This window comes from Gymnodraco acuticeps, unplaced genomic scaffold (genome assembly GCF_902827175.1).
Source record: "Gymnodraco acuticeps unplaced genomic scaffold, fGymAcu1.1, whole genome shotgun sequence".
Taxonomy (NCBI): Eukaryota; Metazoa; Chordata; class Actinopteri; order Perciformes; family Bathydraconidae; genus Gymnodraco; species Gymnodraco acuticeps.
This window is the reverse complement of record NW_022989799.1, coordinates 994,740-1,016,224: the sequence shown is the minus strand read 5'-3', so window position 1 is coordinate 1,016,224 and position 21,485 is coordinate 994,740. Positions and strand designations below refer to the sequence as shown.

The 21,485-nt window shown below is 40.2% G+C and overlaps 1 protein-coding gene and 1 long non-coding RNA gene across 2 annotated transcripts in view; both read left to right on the top strand.

The window, feature by feature from the left end:
- Positions 1-19,937, top strand: part of LOC117550746 (cadherin-1-like) — a 34,501-nt gene extending 14,564 nt beyond the window's left edge. The window contains exons 3-12 of the mRNA XM_034223272.1: positions 9,393-9,507; positions 10,528-10,628; positions 10,879-11,067; positions 11,825-11,965; positions 12,427-12,582; positions 15,020-15,164; positions 17,086-17,258; positions 17,788-17,916; positions 18,669-18,854; positions 19,078-19,937. Of these exons, the coding sequence (XP_034079163.1) occupies positions 9,393-9,507; positions 10,528-10,628; positions 10,879-11,067; positions 11,825-11,965; positions 12,427-12,582; positions 15,020-15,164; positions 17,086-17,258; positions 17,788-17,916; positions 18,669-18,854; positions 19,078-19,242 (1,500 nt within the window). The 3' untranslated portion in view covers positions 19,243-19,937. The remainder of the gene's footprint in view (positions 1-9,392; positions 9,508-10,527; positions 10,629-10,878; positions 11,068-11,824; positions 11,966-12,426; positions 12,583-15,019; positions 15,165-17,085; positions 17,259-17,787; positions 17,917-18,668; positions 18,855-19,077) is intronic.
- Positions 1,297-3,971, top strand: LOC117550793. The gene is made up of 3 exons (XR_004569703.1): positions 1,297-2,017; positions 2,444-3,387; positions 3,913-3,971. It is a non-coding gene; the product is annotated as an uncharacterized LOC117550793 (long non-coding RNA).
- Positions 19,938-21,485: the final 1,548 nt, after the last annotated feature.

The window sequence follows — 21,485 nt, the reverse complement described above, 5'->3', positions numbered from 1 at the left end:
AAGTTGAGGATAGGGTCCAGACAGTTCAATTAGGAGAGACTTCATTTTGTTTAAAGAACATTTATTGACACATGTCATATGATAAATGTTAAGTCTTTGGCGATTAGACCCCGATCCTGAAATCGTATATCTAAGAGGGGAAATGCAGCCGTGAGCATATAGGGAACCCCCCGGGGTCTAGACACTGGTGATAATGCTGAAGATCTGGATTTGATGAGGAGATGGGATGAAGAGGAGGTGTGATGAGGTCTTTGGATTAGCTCTCCTGGTACTGGATATGATGAAAGGAGGTGGATGGGTGGGGGAGGCGGGCGGCAGCATGAACACCTGGAATCACAGCTGACTGCAGGTTAGAGGAGAACCATTTAAAAAAATTGTAATAATGTCAGCAAGACATGAACATATATAACCACTATCATTCAATTCTGTAATTGCAGGTTTGTTAGCATGATATTTCAAACATAAATGGCCTGTCTTAGTTTAAAGCCCACTCACCACGTCAAGGTGCAGGCCATGAGTGAGGACACAACAACGATCACAAACAGTACATACACACGAGACAACACTTACATACATATAAATAACTTACATGTAAAATGTTTGGATAGTTATTTTAATACATTGAATACATTTAACACATTGAATACATTTAACACATTGAATACATTGAATACTTTGAATACATTGAATACATTTAACACATTGAATACATTTAACACATTGAATACATTGAATACATTGAACACTAAACTCTAAATAACTAATATACATCTCCAGTGTGGCAATATTGCTGCAAGATTTGGTATCAGATATGAAAAAATACATGTTTAGAATTGTGCGTGTCCATGTTCAGTATAGACTTGTGCCGCGTTAAGCATACTCCAAGTAGTATGTTGAACACAGACTTGCAAACAAAATACACCAAATTGAACTTTCAGTTACAGTTGAAGGTACAAATACAACATAATGAATATTGGCTAGAAAGAAGCTTGGGATGTTGCTGTTGACATTCATATAAATCGTTCCACTGTTGAAAACCATGTGTTGCGTTGCTTAACAATAAATAAACAGAGGACTGTCACATACATTCAAATACAAATATAGAAGAAGATATAGAATAAATAAGTTAACTTACAACAGTCATAAGGAAAAGAAAACACATACAGAGCTCATACATATATAGAAGGAAGTATAGAATAAAAAAGTTTACTTACAACAGTCATAAGGAAAAGAAAACACATACAGAGCTCATACATATATAGAAGGAAGTATAGAATGTGGATTGCCACCACAGGAGATGTTGGAAAGAGAGGCTGAATTTAGCGCAGCCCAGACCTAAATCCCCCGCGCCACTCCCCCTTCACACGCGGTCACGTTCAGTGTACACCGTCACGTCACTGAGGCTAAAGAGACAACGCTTTATATATACAGACAGTCTATGCTAACAACCGACAACAGTTTGCTCCAAAAGGTAAGAGACGAAAACATATTTATTTTCTAACCTGCCTCCTTAATGTCTGTATGTAATGTAACATGTTCTCATATAAAAGAGTAAAATAAGCCAAACCACTCATCAGCAACCGCTACTGTGGCTAAGCTAATGTTGGGTGTTTGCACAGTAATTTTCCATACTTTTCATAGTTAACCAAAATGCTAGAAATGTATGCATGCCAGCAGTTCTGCAATGTTAACTCTGTATGCATTAGCTAACTTTCTAGAAACCAGACTTTGCATTTATAATTCGTTTTATATATATATATATATATTTGTATTTAAAATCTATAAATGTGAGATGAAAAAACTAAAAATGACATGTCTTTTTCACAACTAATTTCCAATGCAATGTCCCTACCATTGTAAACGACGATGCATACAGAATCTTCAAGAACACATATTATTTTAAAGAGGCGTGAAGAGCTAATCATTTGTACTTTATTTATAGATGGCAGAAATAGCCGGATCGTCATCCAGAGAGGAAATCCTGAGGAAAGTGGGCCTCCCGCCATACTTGGACAAGGTGCTGTATAGTTTTTATAAGAATTTTTATTCATTTTGTTTCAGTAATTTTTTGATTGCATACCCTTTACTTTCATATGGCAAAAACAAATATATTGTACCTTATTTTTACATCTGATAAGTGAAATCAGTTGATTGTGACCTTATCACAAAAAGTCAGTGACTTGATACATCCTGCTTCGTAATAATGCATGAAATCGTCATGCATTATTTAATGTAATATTAATATATAATCTTAATCCTTATAAAGTTTCATCATGATTCTATATACAAGTATAGAGTTATATGTAATATAATATACACATTAAACTTGTGTAGTCTTAAAAATATGATATGACAACTCAGGCTACATGTACCGTCTTTTTCTAAAAGATGATCACCAGTAAACACTTTTTTTTCCTTTTTCAATATATTTTATTCTATCTAGGTCCCAATGTGTGGATAATAGGGAGCAGCTACGTTAGACGTGGGGAAGAAAGAGCCAGACACACCATGGGAAGCAACCTGGGTCTCAATTGCCGTGTGTGGTGGTTTGGCAAGGGTGGTCTGAGGTGGAGGAACCTTCTTCCCTTTTTCTATCAGTCCTTGAGAGGAAGAACAGTCCCGGATGTCTTGCTCATCCACTGTGGCAGCAACGACCTTGGCAACATCAAAGGTGTGGAGCTTGTCACAGCGATGAAGCAGGACCTGCTTTCCCTCAGTGACAACTTCTCAGAGATGAAGATAATTCTATCTTCTATCAATGAGAGATGTCACTGGAGGAAAGCCAATCCGGGAAAGCTGAACAAGGCCAGAATGTGGGTGAACAGAGAGATGGGTAAATGTGTTAGTGGTTTGGGTAGAGTGTAAGGCATCCTTGCATTAAGTTTGACTGCCCTGGCATATTTCTAAGAGATGGAGTTCATTTCACCAATTTGGGAAATGATATGTTTTTAAGTAACCTTAAACAGTCCCTTGAGGCTACAATCTAAAGTGGTTCTGCATTTTGGATTATAGCCTCAACAGGATATGTATATTTAACAAGAATAACTTTTAAATTTGACAGGGCAGTCCTCCTTGTAAGGATGTCTTCACTTACTCACACTATTTTTTTAAATGTGTAATTTAATTAAATTGTTCACTCACATTGTGTTCTTCCTCTCTCTTAAACTTTAGTCCCCTTGTCTTTTTCTCTCTTTCCTTCACTCATCTTAGTCCCCTTGTCTTTTTCTCTCTTTCCCTCACTCATCTTAGTCCCCCTGTTTTGTTTCTCTCTTTCCCTCCCTCATCTTCCCCAGCCTCACCAGCCTCACCCAGCTGTGGTGTGTCTGTTCTCTTTCTTCTCCATTTTGGATGCTGCCCAGGAGGAAGCGCAGCCACTTCAAGACACTGGTATGGACCTACGTGCTGACGACACAATGTCAGGATTATTATGTCATGTCACGTGTCTATGTCTAGGTGTGGGTGTTTTTCCGTTCTCCTTGTCATGTTTTCCTCCCTGTATATTGTCTGGTCTCTTTTCCCTGTGTTTTCATGTCTGTCGTTAGTTCCCTGGTGTGTCTAATTTCCTGATTGTTTTCACCTGTCACTCCTTGTGTGTCTCCTGTGCTCATCGGTGTCAGCCTGATTGTTCCCACCTGTGTCTAGTTACCCTGTGTTTAAATTCCCCTGTCTCCCAGTGTTCAGTGTCAGTTCGTATTGTCTCTTGCCATGGTCAGGTCTATGCTCTTTTATGCTCAAGAATATTTTTGTTCCTCACTACGTGAGCGATTTTCCTTTTGGTCTCATTTTTTGTCATATCATCCTGAGATTAGTTAGTGACCTTTTTTTGTTCATTGTGTTTTCTTGGAAAAATAAAGTATCTTACCAATACTTTACCTCTGTCTCCCTGTCTGCAATTGGGTTCAACATCCTAAGTGCCTGAGATCGTAACAGACAACCGTCATCGGCCAGATCACAGACGGCGACGAGACGGCGTACAGAGAGGAGGTCGAAAACCTGACATCTTGGTGCCAGGATAACAACCTCCATCTCAACGTCAGCAAAACCAAGGAGCTGATTGTGGATTACAGGAAGCAGCAAAGAGAGGGACACGCCCCCCATCGCCATCAATGGGACTACGGTAGAGAGAGTCAGCAGCTTCAGGTTCCTCAGTGTCCATCACGGACACGGCTGCATCACGGCCTGTTACGGCAGCTGCACCGCCCTCAATCGTAAGGCTTTTCAAAGGGTGGTGAAAACTGCACAGAACATCACCAGGGCGGAGCTGCCATCCATGGAGGACCTTTACTCCCAGCGGCTCAGGAAGAAAGCCCTCAGTTTATGTTTATGTTTATTTTAGAATTTTTTTGGCACATTTGTTCCAATTCTGCTAATTGTATATTGCAGGATATTTAAGTCTCCCATGTACTTTTTAAATGAATAATAGTATGTTCATCTTGATGTTTAACGTGTAATATTGTAATCATCTTAGTTAGAAATGCTGTTTCCACCCCATCCTCTGCTGCTGAATGATTTTATATATTGTTACTTAAAGTGCTTGTCTTTGATATTATAATGATTACACCAGAAAGTCACTCTTTGTGAGATTTATTTGTTCACATTTTTCCCAGCCACAAGATGATGTTCATTCATTGGAGGCCTCAAAGCTGGGTGAAGGTATTGATGCACGGATCAATGCAATCCTTTACAACAGCATTCCACTATGGTTGGGGATGTCTGTAAAAAAAAGGAGAAATAATCTTAAACTAAATAAGTGTTGCAATATAGGGAAACAAACTGACAAAAACATCAATTAGATCAGAATACATTTACATTGTTACAGCAGAAAAGAGCCAAAGACAGCCTAATGTTACTTAAAGTATGCATAAAAAAAGTATTAAAGATTCAAAACAAGAAATTATAATTAAAAACAAATACACATTTCACAAAATACACATCCTGTAACAGTTTGGAGGATTTAGCAGCCTGGTATATTACACAGTTTTAGCGGCATATGTATATATATATATATATATATATATACATGGTTGGTATTTAACAACAAGGGGTGTTGTACTGTGATATTGGTATTTATGGGAACATTTTACACCTTTCCTTCAAGTATTATATGTTTTAGTTACTTGTGGGCTACTTAACATGAATAATCACAGTTACTATCCTTTTACTCCATCACATTTCAAAAAGAAATAGGCTATTGTTATTTTAACTCCACCACAGTAATCCATCGTCAGCTTTACTTTTTAGATACATTTTTAACTCACAATTGATCATAACAGGCTTCAACATATACATTTGTATATATTACGCAGTGTTGTGCTAGTTACCATTACTAGTTACTTCATTTCAAAAGTAACTCAGTTGCTTAAACCAAAAAATAATGCGTTACTGTGAAAAGTAACGTTTTAGTTACTTCTGGATTGCATCGATATTAGCTAGCTTTCCATTTTTGTGGGGGGGAGGCGTGTGGTGCAGTGGGTTGTGAGTTGGTATTCGGATCAGGAGGTCACAGGTTCAAACCCCACTGCAGTCAGCATGTCGTTGTGTCCCTGGACAAGACACTTCACCCCAAATTGCTCCTGTGGGGATTGCCCACAGTATTGAGTATGTAAGTCGCTTTAATAAATAAAAAAGCGTCTAACAAGTGACATGTAATGTAATGTATATTCTTTCTCCAGGTAGTTGGAAAAAGTTTTCCGTCCCATATGCCGTGTGCCGCCCGTGCTATCATGCTAACTAGCTCCCTGAAAGCGGGTGACTCCACTGTAGCAATAGCCTGCATGTGTTCTTCAACATACCGTGCAATGGCTTTATCGACTTTTCCCTGGCTAGCAGTCCCTTGGTTAAAATCCAGCCGCTGTTGCTTAGGTGGAGGCGGAGTGGCGTCGGCTGAGTCTCTGTGGTCTTAGCTACTAGCTTCGTCCCAGCATGTTGTTTTTGCAGATGTTTTAAGAGATTTGAATTGCTGGTTTGGGCAGTAGATAGGATCTTTGACCCGCCAGGACACAACTTACATTTAACAGAAACGTTCTTTTCTTTGTGCTCGACAAAAGTGAAATAGTGAGAATATCTCCAGGTGGAGAAACTAGACTTGAGCTCCGCCGCCGCCATGATAGTCTTGTTAGTAAACAACACAAACACGCCCACAGCCCGTCTCCGCATGTGACACAGGAAGTATCTAAGTACATTTACTCAAGTACTTAAGTACAGTTCTCATCTCTGTTCGCCTGGCTGTTGACTATATAAAAAAAACGAACGGAGTAACGCACCATGTAGTAACGGTAACTGAGTTACTGAATTTAAAAAGTAATGCGTTAGAGTACTAGTTACTACCCAAAATAACGGCGTTACAGTAACGCGTTACTTGTACCGCGTTAGTCCCAACACTGATTACCAAGTGGTTTCATGTACAACCCACACAAGTATCATGCTAAATGAAGCTCTGTTGCTTGGATATCACTAGATCCTGATGTCAGCGTAATATAAAAGTACATAACGATTGATGTGTAAGTTAGCATCATTTACTAGTTAGCCGCTAGCTGCTAACTGCCGCCTCGTTAATATAAATCCAGTACCATGCTGTCATGAACGCGCGGTGCTGTTACGTGTACGCAAATTCACGTGCTTAATGTGAACGAGCCTTTTGGGTGGCGTGGTTAAAGTTGCGCTATGAGCGCACATACGGGTACTTCTCAGGCATGCCGGCTAATCTGTGACGTTTCGCTCTCTCAAAAGTTGGGCCATTTTGTCATCATGCGCTATTGAGCAACTCTCATAGGAATTAATGAGGCCCCGCCTCCCACGCTGTATCCAGTTCTTATTATACATCCATGGACAGATCGGGTAGTGACACTGCCCATCGATGGATCTGCCGGCCTCGCCCTGTGCCGTTGATGACGTTGTCTGCAGGTTGAATTCCAGCCCAACATGTCTCAATTGAATTATTTTCATTCACACATTAGTCATTAGTCGTTTTTATATATGAATTGCTATGATGAAGTAATCATTTCAAGAACAAGTTTCTTTTACAATTTTGTGAATGATAGATTTAAAAGAATCACATTTTCTTATAACAACCTTTTTAAGTCCTGTGTGAAGTCCTTCACAGCAATTCTGATGATTATTCAATTGTTACTTGCACCACCTACCAAATATGAAAATGTAAATTTGCTGATAGTGCTCTTTAAAATAAAGAAATATATTTGTCTTTGACCTTTTGATATGATTTTAATAAATGGTTGGACAAAATACACAATTTAAAGTCCTTACTCACCTGGAGATCTTAGTACTTTTAATGCAATTGGTTGTTTTTACATTGTCTTGTTATATCATAGACCCAGGGCCGCCCCTGGCCAACTTGGGGCCCCAAGCGACATTGTGAGATGAGGCCCCCCCCCAACCGACAGGAGTGAAACTTTTTTTTTTGGAAACAAAGTAGACTACTTTGCAAATATAATTCCTGTTTCTTATTATCAACACAGTTAATTTGTATACAGTGAGGTAAATGGTAAATGTGCATTTATGTCGTTCAGTGTGCGTTTACAGGTAAATACGTCTGCATTTCCTGCCAAATACTAGCCTCAAAAAGATTAAAATATAATTAATGCAAATAAACTACTTCTACTAATAATCATAATCAATTCAATAAAATAAATACTATATTTTATTATAATATAGTTGTAATATAGTCAAGACAAAACATGCTTATGACATGCTCAAAAACTGATATTTCTTAAATCTGTATTCAAATGTAGTTCCCTCTGTCAGCAATGTATCAACAACTACACACACATTTCCATCAGTATTTCTCTGTGTTGTGGTTGACATGACGATGACTGTTACGGCCCATCCACACAGCGGCTTTGGAAAAAGCTTGCCGGCGGGCGTGTCTGAAACTCGACCAACAACCTATCACATGAATCTCCCGCCCCGGACACACAAGCAGCGGTTTGATTGGCTAGAGCTTGTACTGGCATATGATTTGATTGGCTGACGCTTCCACCGAAAGCTTCAGAAGCTTAAAAAGTTGAACATTGCTCAACTTTTGCAGCCTGAAACGCCAGGAAAGCTCCGCTCTGCTTCCCACAATGCAGTTCGGTGAAAAGTGACGTCACCCCATTCAAAGTGAATGCGGACGGGCCGTTAGGAGTTAAGGGGAGAGGCTGAGCATCACCATGAAATGTGCAAATTGACATAAAAATGAATAAATGGGGAAAAAATGCTCCATGTTTTTTAGGCTGTAAACTTTAACTGTTATGTAAGCCAACTAGAAAGACAGTGTATCACTCTTCCTCCTGTACATCAGCAGATAACAAGCATCACATACTTGAATGAATGTTAAATAAAGAATGCTGGAAATAACTGCATCTTCATTAGCCTATGCAGAGACTGCCTTCTTCATGTCCTGAATTGCAGCTGATGTTTTAATATGGCAATTGGCAATTTGACTTATACAACATTCGCAAGTTGTACATTTGACTCATACAATAACCCACCTTGGAGTGATGCTCTAGTTTCTTCATGTTTTGTTTTTTTCCCCTCTTGCTTGCTCCGGACTGAAACTGTCTTTTCACAGACATCTCTTCACCTGCACTAGTGGCCGTATCAAAGCCGTGATTGGTCAGATGTCGATTCATTGCAACGGTGTCGGGTTACAGACGTGCTCCCCTTGTCACCTGACTCTCATGCCCCGGCCACACGAGGACAAAAACGGCCGTTTGCGTTACTGTTTAGTGTCATATAGACCATTCGGCCACACGAGGACGACCGCATACGGCACTAAACGACTGAGGAAACGATAACGGGTCCCAAGGTGGATAGAACGGCATACGCAACGCTCTGGGGGGTCAAACAGCTCCGTGTGTGCGCCCTATACGAACATGTTCTGATAATGATTGCGCAATAGCCACGACTCTCCCCACCTCTGCTGCTCACCTCCGCGTACCCCGCGCCATTGCTGATGTGTTTCGCCACCAACAACAACAACAATGGCGGATCGCAGAGTTGCTATCGTGCTCCGGACGCTACTGACCATGCTACAGTTCTTTGTGCAACATCTACAGCAGACTTACACATCCGGGGGGGATCGTACTCGCTGCTTTTGTGGATATGTACTGCAGCTTCAGCGATCATTTTCTGATAATGATTGTGCAATAGCCCCGCCTCTCCCCACCTCTGCTGCTCACCCCCGCGTCAAAGTAAACTGCACACTGATTGGAGTTAAGCATAGCTGCTGAGGAAACGAGGCATACATGTTGTATACTGTTTTGATAACAAGGAGTGTCATTTTAAAGTTCCTTAACAAAATCCGACTAAATAACAGTTCTTGTCAGCTACTGTTTTACCCATATTCCATACATCTGGATTTATATTGAATTGAAGTCTGTTTCCTCTCTTAGGCCTCTGTCTTAGTGCCTGCCGAAGAGCCAACATGTGTACCTGGATTCAAGTCAAGCAGGTTCATTTTCAAAGTGTCCACAAAGTTCCTGAAGCCACACACAAGACTGGGAAAAGGTAGGAACAATCTGTGAAGCTTTCACTCTTTGGTTAACACTTCAAGGTAATTGGGTTGTTTGTTTCCCATGTTCAATGGGAACATTTGAACTATAGCATTTGGATCTATAAGTTAAAGCCATAGATAAAACTCCTGAGCTTTTCTAACGTGCTCGACTGACTCAGATTGCCGTCTACAGATTAGCTGCTCACATTGTTCTCACTCCCAAACTACCTCAGGTCTCAGCTTGCACCTAATGCTCTTACCTGCAGGGTACAACAGTGTCCCCGAGCCTGTTCTGCAGGATGTGCTATTCAAATAGTGGCTTATGTCTGATTGTGAAATATTTGCTTGTTTATGACAATGTTCTACAATAATGAACCAGGCTACTGGTTTGCTCTGGGAGGTTTACGATTTGTTTAACCAGTTATTTCGAATCCATTGTCAAATATTAATGTAGAAGTAGATTTTTTTACCAAAAGTCACAACTGAGAAAAACCAACTACAGCAGTCAAAGTTATCAACATCTTTACTTCACTATACTGCTTATTATCTCTTAGTCACAGCCACTTAGAAAAAGGCCAGCCCCACGATACTGGCTATCCTGTGCAGGGTTCCACTAGAGAATACCCCAGCATGCATTGGGCTAGATGTTGGGGGGTGAGAGCACACGAGTGAGCTGCGCTTTAATTCAAGGTTGCCTTTTGGTTGATCCATGGCCTGAGTTGGGCTTTTCTTTGCTATCACAAGCTTCCTGTAGCAAATCTCGGGTGGAATCTCTTCTTAGTCTTGCTGCGGAAATCAGACCGTGTTATCTGATTAGTTTTCTCTTTTATTTGATCCTTTTGCTTTCCTTTTAGCATGGCCATCAATAAGTTATAAATACACTCTTCTCTTTAATCCAGTGTCGAGAAAGTGTTTCTTTAGTTGACTTTTTTTAGTTCCTAGAACATCTGCTTTTCTCCATTGCCAGCTCTTGCTATGTTTCTCTGAATGTACTGCATTTGTAATGTATGACCATTTCTTCTGTTTAATTCTAGTGGCCTTCACTGACTGCACAGACCGCACCATATTTGTCTTCAAAAGTGATGACAGACATTTCACGGTACAGGGAGACGGCATACTGAAGGTCAGTACACATGTAAGGCTCAATTGCAAAATGTGATCGTCATTGAGATTACAATTTCTAACCATTATTAATTGATATTGTGACAGAATATTTGTATTGAACATTCACATTTTAAATAGCACAGCACTGCTTTAACTTCCTTGTTGTGCTACAATCCTGCGTTTTGCAAAATACAGCAATATTCACAGTCAGTTTTGTAGGCTACATTTAAAAGTTATTGCACCAATCTGGTCTTCGATGATGACTGTTGTCTTCCCTCCAGGTGAAAGAACTTGTACATATTCGTGGGAACCAGGATTTCTTCGTCCACACCTGGACCTCTCAAGGACACAACATTAGTGTTCCTGTCAGAGTATTGCATCATAGCAATCACCATGGAGACCACATACACCACAACCACCAGCACCATCACCACCACCATACTAAAGTGGACCCTGCTAATAAGACTCAGGTAGGATTAGTGACACTATTGAAAGGGTGTTTGAGAATACATTTTTAGTCTTAATAAAACTATTTTCAAAACAATATATTAAATATATACACACACACACACACACACACACACAACACCTGTTCATAACAACACTGCCCCTCTGTGGCTGCGTATGAATAGCCAACACTCACTGCTTCCATTTAGTTATTGTGAGTATTTTCATAGGTAAGCCATTTTAGATTGATACTAGGACTACTTATTTGTTTATTAGTGCCTATATTAAACTTCTTAGCACCTTATGTGTTAATGAAGGCTATAATTACATTTCTCTGCAAATGTTTCTGGTCCTGTGGGACGCTTTGCAATAACCATTGCTGTTTAAAGAGATGATGAGATAAGTATTAGTATAACAGTTTAAAAAAAAAGAAAGTCTGTGGCCAAACAGCCTTTGTGCTAAAAATGTGCTTGAATTTGCCTTATTTAATGCAATTATCATTTATGTTGCTACCCATTTTCTGAAGTTGATGTCATTGTCCGCTTTGTGTATGCCTTCATCTTGTGTGTTAGGTTTCTTTAGCCTGGATGAATAAAATACTTTAAAGTCATTCTGTCAGAAATGATGACACAGTATATAATAGGATATAGTACAAAAGTAACATGATCAGATATTTCTTCATTGTCATTGTAACTTCTCTGTTTCAGCACTTTAGGCTAATGAGTCCAATGTGGAATGTCTGCGGCAAAATAACTGACTATTATGAGCATGTTCTTTCAGAGTGTCGCCGATCAGCCGGTGCCCATTCTGCATTTCCGCAAAGCTAGTGCAGGGCTGAGGAGGAGGAAGAGAGACTGGGTCATTCCTGTCATCAGTGTTTCTGAGAACGTCAGAGGACCCTTCCCACTGAAAGTCTCTCAGGTAAGAGGAACTAAAACCCCTTCATTCTAATCTGTATATTAAATATCTGTTTCTGTAAAGGAGGGCTCCTTCATGGTTTCTGCTGCTGTCATTCTGCTCTGATTCTTTTTTTTCGATTTAATGTCAATTTAAATATAGCTTCAAATGTTCTTGTGGTCGTCTCTCTCCACTGCTCTCAAAATAAAGCCAATGTTACATTAATTCAAACAAAACAATCACCTTGTTTTATTGTACAAAAAGTTGCTTTCTAATGAAAAGTCTAATCGTCCTTTCAGGAAATGAAATGGTATATTTGTTCTCAGGCGCTCTGTGGCTGATATGACCCCACCCCTGTAAAGTTGACTGAGGTGGCTGTATCTCAGAGATGTTAATGCAGTTTAATTCAAACTATTGTGACAATATTTTTGCATTATTGTAACTCATATATTCAGCCCTAACTCAGCCTTGTTGCTTTTTTCCAGATCCGATCCAATGAGGACAAGGTAAAGAAGATCTTCTACAGCATCACTGGTCCAGGAGCTGATCAGGATCCTGTTGGCCTGTTCGTCATGGACAGAGACTCTGGCAGTCTGTACCTCACACAACCACTGGATAGAGAGCAGATAGATGTATACAAGGTGAGCACGTCTTGGTTTTATACACACACTCTTTGTTTCAGGATCAGAGAGACACATCTGGATGTGCTTTGTGCTCAAGTTCCCTTCAGAATGTATTAGTTTAGAATCTGAATAAACAAAACAAGTGTAATACTACTACATACAGGTGCATCTCAATAAAGTAGAATTTTGTAAAAATTTAATTAATTGAAATTAAAAGTTTCCAGCGTTTATTTGTTTTAAACTTTGTGATTACGCCTTAAAGCTAATGTAAACCCAGAAATCCGTATCTCAGAAAATTTTGAATATTAGATAAGACTGATACAAAAACTGATTGTTGATACAGAAATGTCGGCATTCCTCTCCATGTTTGCATCGATTCTCCCGTTTTTCTTCCAATGACACACGCTCCAACATGGACCTGAGATTGTGCATGTGAGTCAATCCTCGCAGACAACGCATGTCCACGCATCACTGTAGAACGGTGCACCTCGGTCTGCGAACAGCCAGCACGGCTCACAATGGGCACTGTCCAGGGTGGGGGAGTAACACAGCCATGTCCGTGGCAGTTTGGTATCTGCTCTGGTAGTGGTGGTGTAAAACATCTCGGAGAAACACCTGTTTCCTTGATGTGTGTCTCTGGGGAATGGGCCGATAGGCCTACATGGGCCAGTTGCTATAATATAGCCTTTGATCTTGGCGTCGGGGGTCTCAATAGGGCCATAGAATCCCCTATCGGTTGGGGGCGGGGCCCTTGCGGGAACTGTAGGACCACCACCGGGCACAGCCAAATCCATCCTCTCCTCCTGGCTCATGGCTGGAGAAGAAGGTCGCACAGCCACGGATACAGCTTCACTTGTGGAGCTAGATGATGGTGAGGCAGGTGAGCTATCGTTAGCCTCCGGCTCCGGCTGCCGCTGCACGTCAACATTACCAACGTTAGCATTCGATTTCGAGGACGATGTTTGACAAACATTTTTTTCTAATTTTGTCTGTTTAGCCTATCTCCTTGTTCTCTCTTGTCCTTTCTCTTTTGAGCACCGCTCTTGTGTTTTGGTTTGCTGTACATTATAAATGCTAGCTATTCAATTTGTTATAATTCTGCCGATCTTGCTGCTGCTATAGCTGTGTAGTACATATAACTTTTGATGTTGATTAAACGGTTTGCTCGTCACGCAAGGTATCACATGACATGAAAGGGAGCAAGGTCATTGGACAGACAAATTAAAACATAATGTAGGTTGCTAGGTTACTTTGAAGACTGCGTGAACCAGTCATTGGGGCCCCAAAATAAAAATATATTTTGAAAAAAAATGAAAAAAAAAAAATTATATATATACATTTTTGTTTTTGTTTTTGCATGGGCCCCTGGACGGCTGTGGGCCCCGGTGCAATGCACCGGCTGCACTGTCGATAGTTACGCCACTGGGCAGGTACCAAGTCCTGCTGGAAAAGGAAGTCAGCATCTCCAGTCTTTTCAGAAGAGGGAAGCATGAAGGGCTTTATGGGGTATTGTCAAGAGGTAGATGAGAGACACGGGACCCCACAGTGCAGACGAGCTGAAGGCCGCTATCAAAGCAACCTGTGCTTCATCACACCTCAGGAGAGCCACAGGCTGACCGCCTCCATGCCACGCCGCATGGATGCAGTCATTCATGCAAAAGGAGAGCCAACCAAGTACTGAGTGCAAACACATGAACAAACTTTTCAGAAGGCTGACATTTCTGTATTAAAAATCTGTTTTTGTATTAGTCTAATGTAGTAATCAAATTTCCATTAGCTGTAAGCCTTAATCATCAAGATAAACACTTGAAATAATTCACCTCGGTAATAAATCTATATAATACATGAGTTTTCACGTTTTGTAAATTGAATTACTGAAATGAATGAACTTTTCCACGATATTCTAATTTATCGAGATGCACCTGTACTATTTTTGACTGATGAGACCAATCACAGCCGTTTAGGCTTGTCAAACGACACCTATCCAAAAATAATAACTCTTGGTACCAAACACTTCTTCTGTTGGTGCTAGGGCTGCTCAATTAACCGTATTTTAATCGCAATTATGATTTTGGCTTGCAACGATTATGAAAACAACATAATCGAAATAAAACGATAATTTTGTATTGGTTTTTCAGTTGAATTATACTTACAGTTCAGGGTAATCAACTGTTAAAAACATTCTGTTCACATTTTTTAATAAATTGATGTTTTCAAAGTAAATGGATAATCGTTTTTAATAATCGTGATATCAATTAATGACCCAAATAATCGAGATTATGATTTTTGCCATAATCGAGCAGCCCTAGTTGCTCGACTCGGGACGTCATTCCATATCATCCTCTATTATCACATCCGAAAACAGTCTCTATGCATGCTAGCGATATGAAATGGATAAATGGCTATATCTTTCATATATATAGTACTATAATATAAATGTTTTTGTTGTATGCAGTTCCTAGCACACGCGGTGGCAGATGGTGCAGGAATGGGCGAGGAACCAATGGAAATTAATGTGAAAGTGATTGACCAGAACGACAACAAACCTGTTTTCTCCCAAGACACCTACCTGGGGGAAGTGGCTGAGGCCTCGGCAAAAGGTACCGTCAGTGATTCCCAAAATATGTTTCCAGATGAAACTATGGCTCTAGGCCAGAAAAACAATTGTCTCAAGAATGTTTTGGTTTCTAAATCTACCTGTGTGCATGATGCATAATAGTAGTTAGTGATCATATTTAGGGTTAATTTGTTTACATTATATGGGGTATGACGACTCCAAAATGACTTCGCTGACTGAGCCAGAGCACAGCACATTCACATAGTTGGGTTAGAAAGAAAACCATCATACAAGCCCAACTTTATTTCTTTAATCACCCTTTTTTTTTTTTTTTAAAGGGGACCTATCATGCAAGATGCACTTTTTGATGTCTTTTATACATAAATATGTATCCCCGGTGTGTCAGAGAACTCGCGCAGCGTCAGAAAATAAAACCCTCTCTCTTTAAACGGGGCTACAACGGAGCTGATCCAGCTTTTCAGAAGAAGCAGGATATAAAAAGGAACTCGCCTTGTGGTAAACCGGCAAGACGGAACGCCTTTGAGCTCCATACTGTTTCAGAAATAATTCTTGATGTGGTTTTGAACAATATATGGCGTTTCATCACGGCAGTATCTGCCAGTATGAGCAGGCATAAACGTTGCGCCCTCTTCTTTTTTTTCTCAAATATATATATATTTTTTAAAGCTTTATACTTGGGCTGAAGTCGAATAGTCCATTTAGCTTAGGAACCTTCCTAACGGAGTGAAATGACCCGGAAGTCCCTCAGTGGCAGCCATGATAAGAGCCGTTCCAATTCTCTAAATGAAAGGAAAAGAGGTTTCAAACTTCCTTTATAACCTCCTTTAGCTTAGGAACCACTGGACCTCCCTAACCGAAAGGAGAGGAGAAAATGCTGCCCCACAATGCATTGCAGCCGCAGCATTTGCCGTCACACAACAGTCGTGACGGAAATGATGGAAAAATTATATCATGAAAGTTACGGTGCTTATTAAGCATTTTAAAACGTATGTGGTAAGTTGCCAAAGTGCTTTTTCTGAACGTTCATCAGTATTATAATCAAAAAGAGAAATATGAACGTTAGTTTTTACTGAAATGATCAAATAAAGTCAACATTTCACTGAGCTGTGTGGGGTTGTTCAACTTTTAAAAGATGTTTGAATGGTGATATACACAGTGATAGATGTTAAGGACTAACGTTTATAATAAATACATTTGTATTGATTTTAAGATATTTTCATAGTTCATACAATCATACGTATTGGGATCATTTGTATTAATGTGGACCGGAGGGAGAGGGTGACGAGCATAAGTTACACTTTCCTTTTTTATTTCAATTCCAACTTTGGTCATGAAGAATATGTTTCTCTGTTGTCCACGTTCATAAAGCATAAAACAACAGCATCAGAGCACGGTGCAGATGAGTTTACAGTAGTCCCTCGTTCTTATTAAACATCCATGTTGTAGTCCGCTGTATAGAAAACTGTAGTTTCCATAGTTCCCCCACAGCAGCAGACGCACATTCATGACGTCCGCTGGCGCATCATAAACACGTCGGATAGTGAAAGTGCAGTCGGATTCTCTAAAGTACCGCAGTCTCTTCTCCTAAATCCTTTTGGATTCTCCTATCCACTATCCCTTAACCCCGTGACGTTTCACTCAGAGGTCAAGGAATAGACGATAGGGTTAGAATTTAGGAGCTGATTTTTGGATTATCCGACCGCAACCCCAGAATCAGCACTTTTGTAACAGGAAGTGAACTATAGGTATATGAGGCCTGGCTAGAATGGGTGATCTGTTTGGTATTTTGAGCAAAACAATTCAGAGACATGTTTTTTAATATATTTTATATATCTGAGACCTATGCTATTGCCTACAAATAGCATGATAGGTGACTTTTGAATAAAGTGTTCTGCGAACTTTGAAGAAACCTCTGAACATTATTTGCACTTTTCTCTTTTCAGGTTTTGAGGTGATCAAGGTTGTTGCCACCGATGCTGATAAGCCACTTACTGACAACTCGGATATCCTCTACAGAATTATAGACCAGGAGCCAAAATTGCCCGCAGACAACCTGTTTGAAATCAACCAAAATAATGGAGTCATCAGAGTCAATGCCGGTGGGCTAGACAGAGAGGTGAGACTTCTAAAACCAATTTCACCTGTGTGCTTTCACATTTAACCTTTTTAAATCACCTTTATTTCAGACAAACTAGTTTTATTTGGTTTAAGTACGATGGTTTAAATAAAGCTTGGGTGGGATTTTTCAAACTTTTTTTTTTTTTAATGACATTTCACTGAAGTTATCTTGTGGCTATAAACTGCTTTTGTAGTTGGAAAGAGAAATGCCCCCAAACAGGGTCTGAGGCATTCTTTCTACTTTTTCCTGTAATGTTATCTTACGGTCGCTTGCCCCCCCCCCCCCGCCCTTGTTCTCACCATGGCCATTATTGAACTCCATTTTGATCAAAACTCCACATCTGTATAGCTTCTCGACTGCATCTTGTACGGTTGCCACGCTAACGCAGCGACAAATCTGTCTCTGCTGAGGCTAATGGGATTATACTAGACATTTCTACTTGAAGCTTTTTAATGGGTTCTTTGAAATTAGAGCAAATCATGTAAGGCTTCCAGTTGAGTTAAACTCCGTGTGTCTCTTTTAACAGAAATACCCAAAGTACACTCTGGTTGTACAAGCCGCTGACATGAAGGGAGGAGGCTTGGAAGGAGAAACCAAAGTAATCCTTACTGTGACAGACAGCAACGACAACGCTCCGGTCTTCACTCAGCCATTGGTAAGTACAACATCCTTGTGACTGAAATGATGTCTGTCAAGCTAGTGGCTGGCAATTTCATTAGGTAGTGGTTTCAAACTGATGTATTGATGTATGAAAGCTCCAGTTTATAGACGGTCAACTTAAGGTCAATGACAGGTTTGCTGCAGAAACCTTTTTGGTGATGTAAAAGATTATTAGTAATAAAGACTGCTTCTTTTTCATTTTAGTAGTAGTTCTTGTAGGATCGGATCTCAGTATGGGTCCTGGAAGTTTATTATTTACATTATTAGCATTGAACTAAAGTGCATGAAGAAGATGGACCTTTTTATTGAGGAATTCAGTTTTGTATACATGCAAATGCTTCTTATATAGGTACATACAAATACACAGTTATGTCTTTTGTGCGCACATACAAATACACACAGTTGTACATACACACAGTTATACATTCACACATGCATTGAGAGGTCCAGAGAGGAGAGGCAGCCAGTCAACCCCTGTGGGGTTAGGTGCCTTGTTCAAGGGCACCTCGGCAGTGGCCCAGGAGGTGAACTGGCTCCTCTCCAGAACCAGTCCACACTCCGTATTTGTTTGGTTGTGAACTGGCGACCCTTCAATCCAAAGTCCAAGTCCCTACAGACTGAACCACTGCCGCCCATTATGAAAGCAGATCATAAAAACGTACTTTTGTTTAACACCAAGCATTTAAAAAAATCTTTGTCTTCATTATTTGTTTCACTTCTATCTACCCCCTCCTTCATTCCCCACAGTATGAGGCATCAGTAGCTGAAAATAAAGCGGACACTCTGGTCGTCACCATGTCAGTAACCGACGGAGACGAGCCACATTCCCCAGCCTGGAACGCCAAGTTCACCATCGTGGATGGTGATCCCGGAGGACTTTTCACAGTGAAAACAGGAACCAACAAGCTCGAAGGAATCATCTCTACTGTCAAGGTAGGAAGGAAACTAATATTGTGCATTCTCTCAGAATTCATAAAGTTTAGTGATTTTTACAATAAATGTATTGTTCTATAGTTGGTTTGCATTAACCTGCTCTGTTTGTCAGATAACAAACACTTACGTGTATTATCTCAGTAAAAAAAAGGTACCTTTGGGTTGTACAGCAGTGTGAGCTGTGATGAACTGTCACTTTGCTTTTTATCTTCCATCCAACCAGGGTCTCGACTTTGAGACGAGCGGCACGCACACTCTGATGGTTGCCGTGGAGAATGAGGTTCCTTTTGCTACTTCTCTGCCCACTGCCACGGCCACAGTGGTGGTGACTGTGGAGGATGTCAATGAAGCTCCAATCTTTGATCCAATGGAGAAGCATGTGACTTAACGGGAAGACCTTGAGGTTGACGCTGATGTGGTGCAGTACACCGCCTCTGACCCAGACTATGCCCGAAAACAGAAAGTCATGGAAGAACAAAATCTCATGTACCGTGTTGTAACATTTCCTGTTGTTCTTAAACAAGCTCTAGGTGGTCCCTTCAACTCTCACCTCAGAAAGGCAACAGAGGGAATGTATTCATCACTAACAGTCTGAGCCTGCTGATAGTGACTGTACTTCTTGATCAGACAAGCAACCATGCAGATGGTGGCGCAAAAGCTCTCAGGACAATTATGGGAATTGATAATCTAATGTTATGTGTAAGAGAATATTTTAATCTGATCTGTTTATAGAGTTTCTTATGGTTTCTTAGAATCTGTGATACTGCAAACATCTGCTTGTGGTGTTTAGTAAAAACTCCTCTGTAAGTTGAGGTCACAGGTCAAACGCTTCTCCCATATTCTGTGGGGGAAGGGTTTCAGACCTGCCTGCATCTCCTTGAGACAAGTAGATTATTGTCTCACATCTGCTATTGATTAGGTAAACGCGGACTTCTGTGAGCCCGCCTCTCCTCGTGTTGCTGCGTTCTGTGGGTCTTTTCGGCAGAGATGATTTTGGTGGACCTCAGGACGATGGGAAACTAAGTGATCTCCCGGCCGTATGTGTATGTACTGTGTTCAATAAACTCTCAGTGCTTTGGCTAACGACGTGCCAGACTCCTTCATTCTACCTCAACATTGCAACAACAGAAGTTTATCTTCACATTATGAATATACAGATTGTATTGTTTGTCGCTGATGCAATTATTCTTAACTTTATAGAAACTAGGGTGCAGAAAAGATTTACTCAATTTGAACATGTTTCTTTGTAAATGTAGTAAATAAAAATTCATTTGTTTATTTTATTATTTGTTTAAATTCTGAGAAAAAAGGCTAATTTGAGATGCATTGTGGGACATGTAGTTTATGGGCTTACGTGCTTCTGTAAATCGGCATGTAACCGTATAATAAACATATTATATTCTTTGCTAGCTCTTGTGGGCCACAGAAAATGAAGTCACGGCCGGATTTGGCCCCCGGGCCTTGAGTTTGACACCCCTGCCGTAGAGTATGGAGTAGTTTGGGGTTCAGTATCCAGCCGAGGACACATTGACTGCAGGGGCAGGGGATCAGACCACTGACCCTCTGATTGCTATGCTCCCACTTCCCCCTGAGCCACAGCAGCATGGTCATATGTGTGAAGAAGATGAAGAGTCTACATCTGTTCCTAAAAGCTGAGGGACATTTCTTATCAGGGGTTGCTATTTATAATGTAAGCTTTAACAACCAATATATCAATCATAACAGCAGTGAGTCCATTTTAAATCATGATTATTGATCGGAATTTTTTTTCACATTTAGAGGACACAACAAATGAGAAATTACAAAAAGTGTGTTCTTTTTATGCAACTAAATAAAAAATGATTAAAAATGGGAGAACCAAACGGGGTGGAAGTCAGTTGAGAGAAGATGACAAACCAGCAGCAACAAAATAAAAGTATTAGTGATTCCCAAAGAGGATGACTGACTTTATCTACTGAGGATCAAAGACCTTGATTTGCTTTTTGAAGCTCTCAATGGAGACACAGAGGGAACAGGTGTGTTGCTTGTTTTACAGTAAGTTCAAAAGTAACTTTTTTTATTTATTGTGAGCCTTTAAAAAGAAATGTGGGAAACAGAAAAGTCTTTATTTCACCAGGAGACTATGCTCCAATTCAAACACTGAGTAAGTGCATTGAACAAATCAATGACTGGATGTGTCAGAACTTTCTCCAATTAAACAAAGATAAAACTGAGGTAATGGTTTTTGGAGCCAAGTCAGAACGTATAAAAGTTAGCACTGAGCTTCAGTCTGCAATGTTCAAAACAACAGATAAAGCCAGAAATCTAGGTGTAGTCATGGACTCTGACCTGAGTTTCAACAGTCACATTAAAACAGTTACTAAATCAGGCTACTATCACCTAAAGAATATATCTAGGATTAAAAGACTAATGTCACAGCAGGATTTGGAAAAACTTGTCCATGCTTTTATCTTCAGTAGACTGGACTACTGCAATGGTGTCTTCACAGGTCTCACTAAAAAATCTATTAGGAAGCTGCAGCTGATTCAGAACGCTGCTGCTCGAGTCCTCACTAACACTAAGAAAGTGGATCACATCACTCCAGTTCTGAAGTCTTTACACTGGCTTCCTGTGTGGCAAAGAATAGATTTC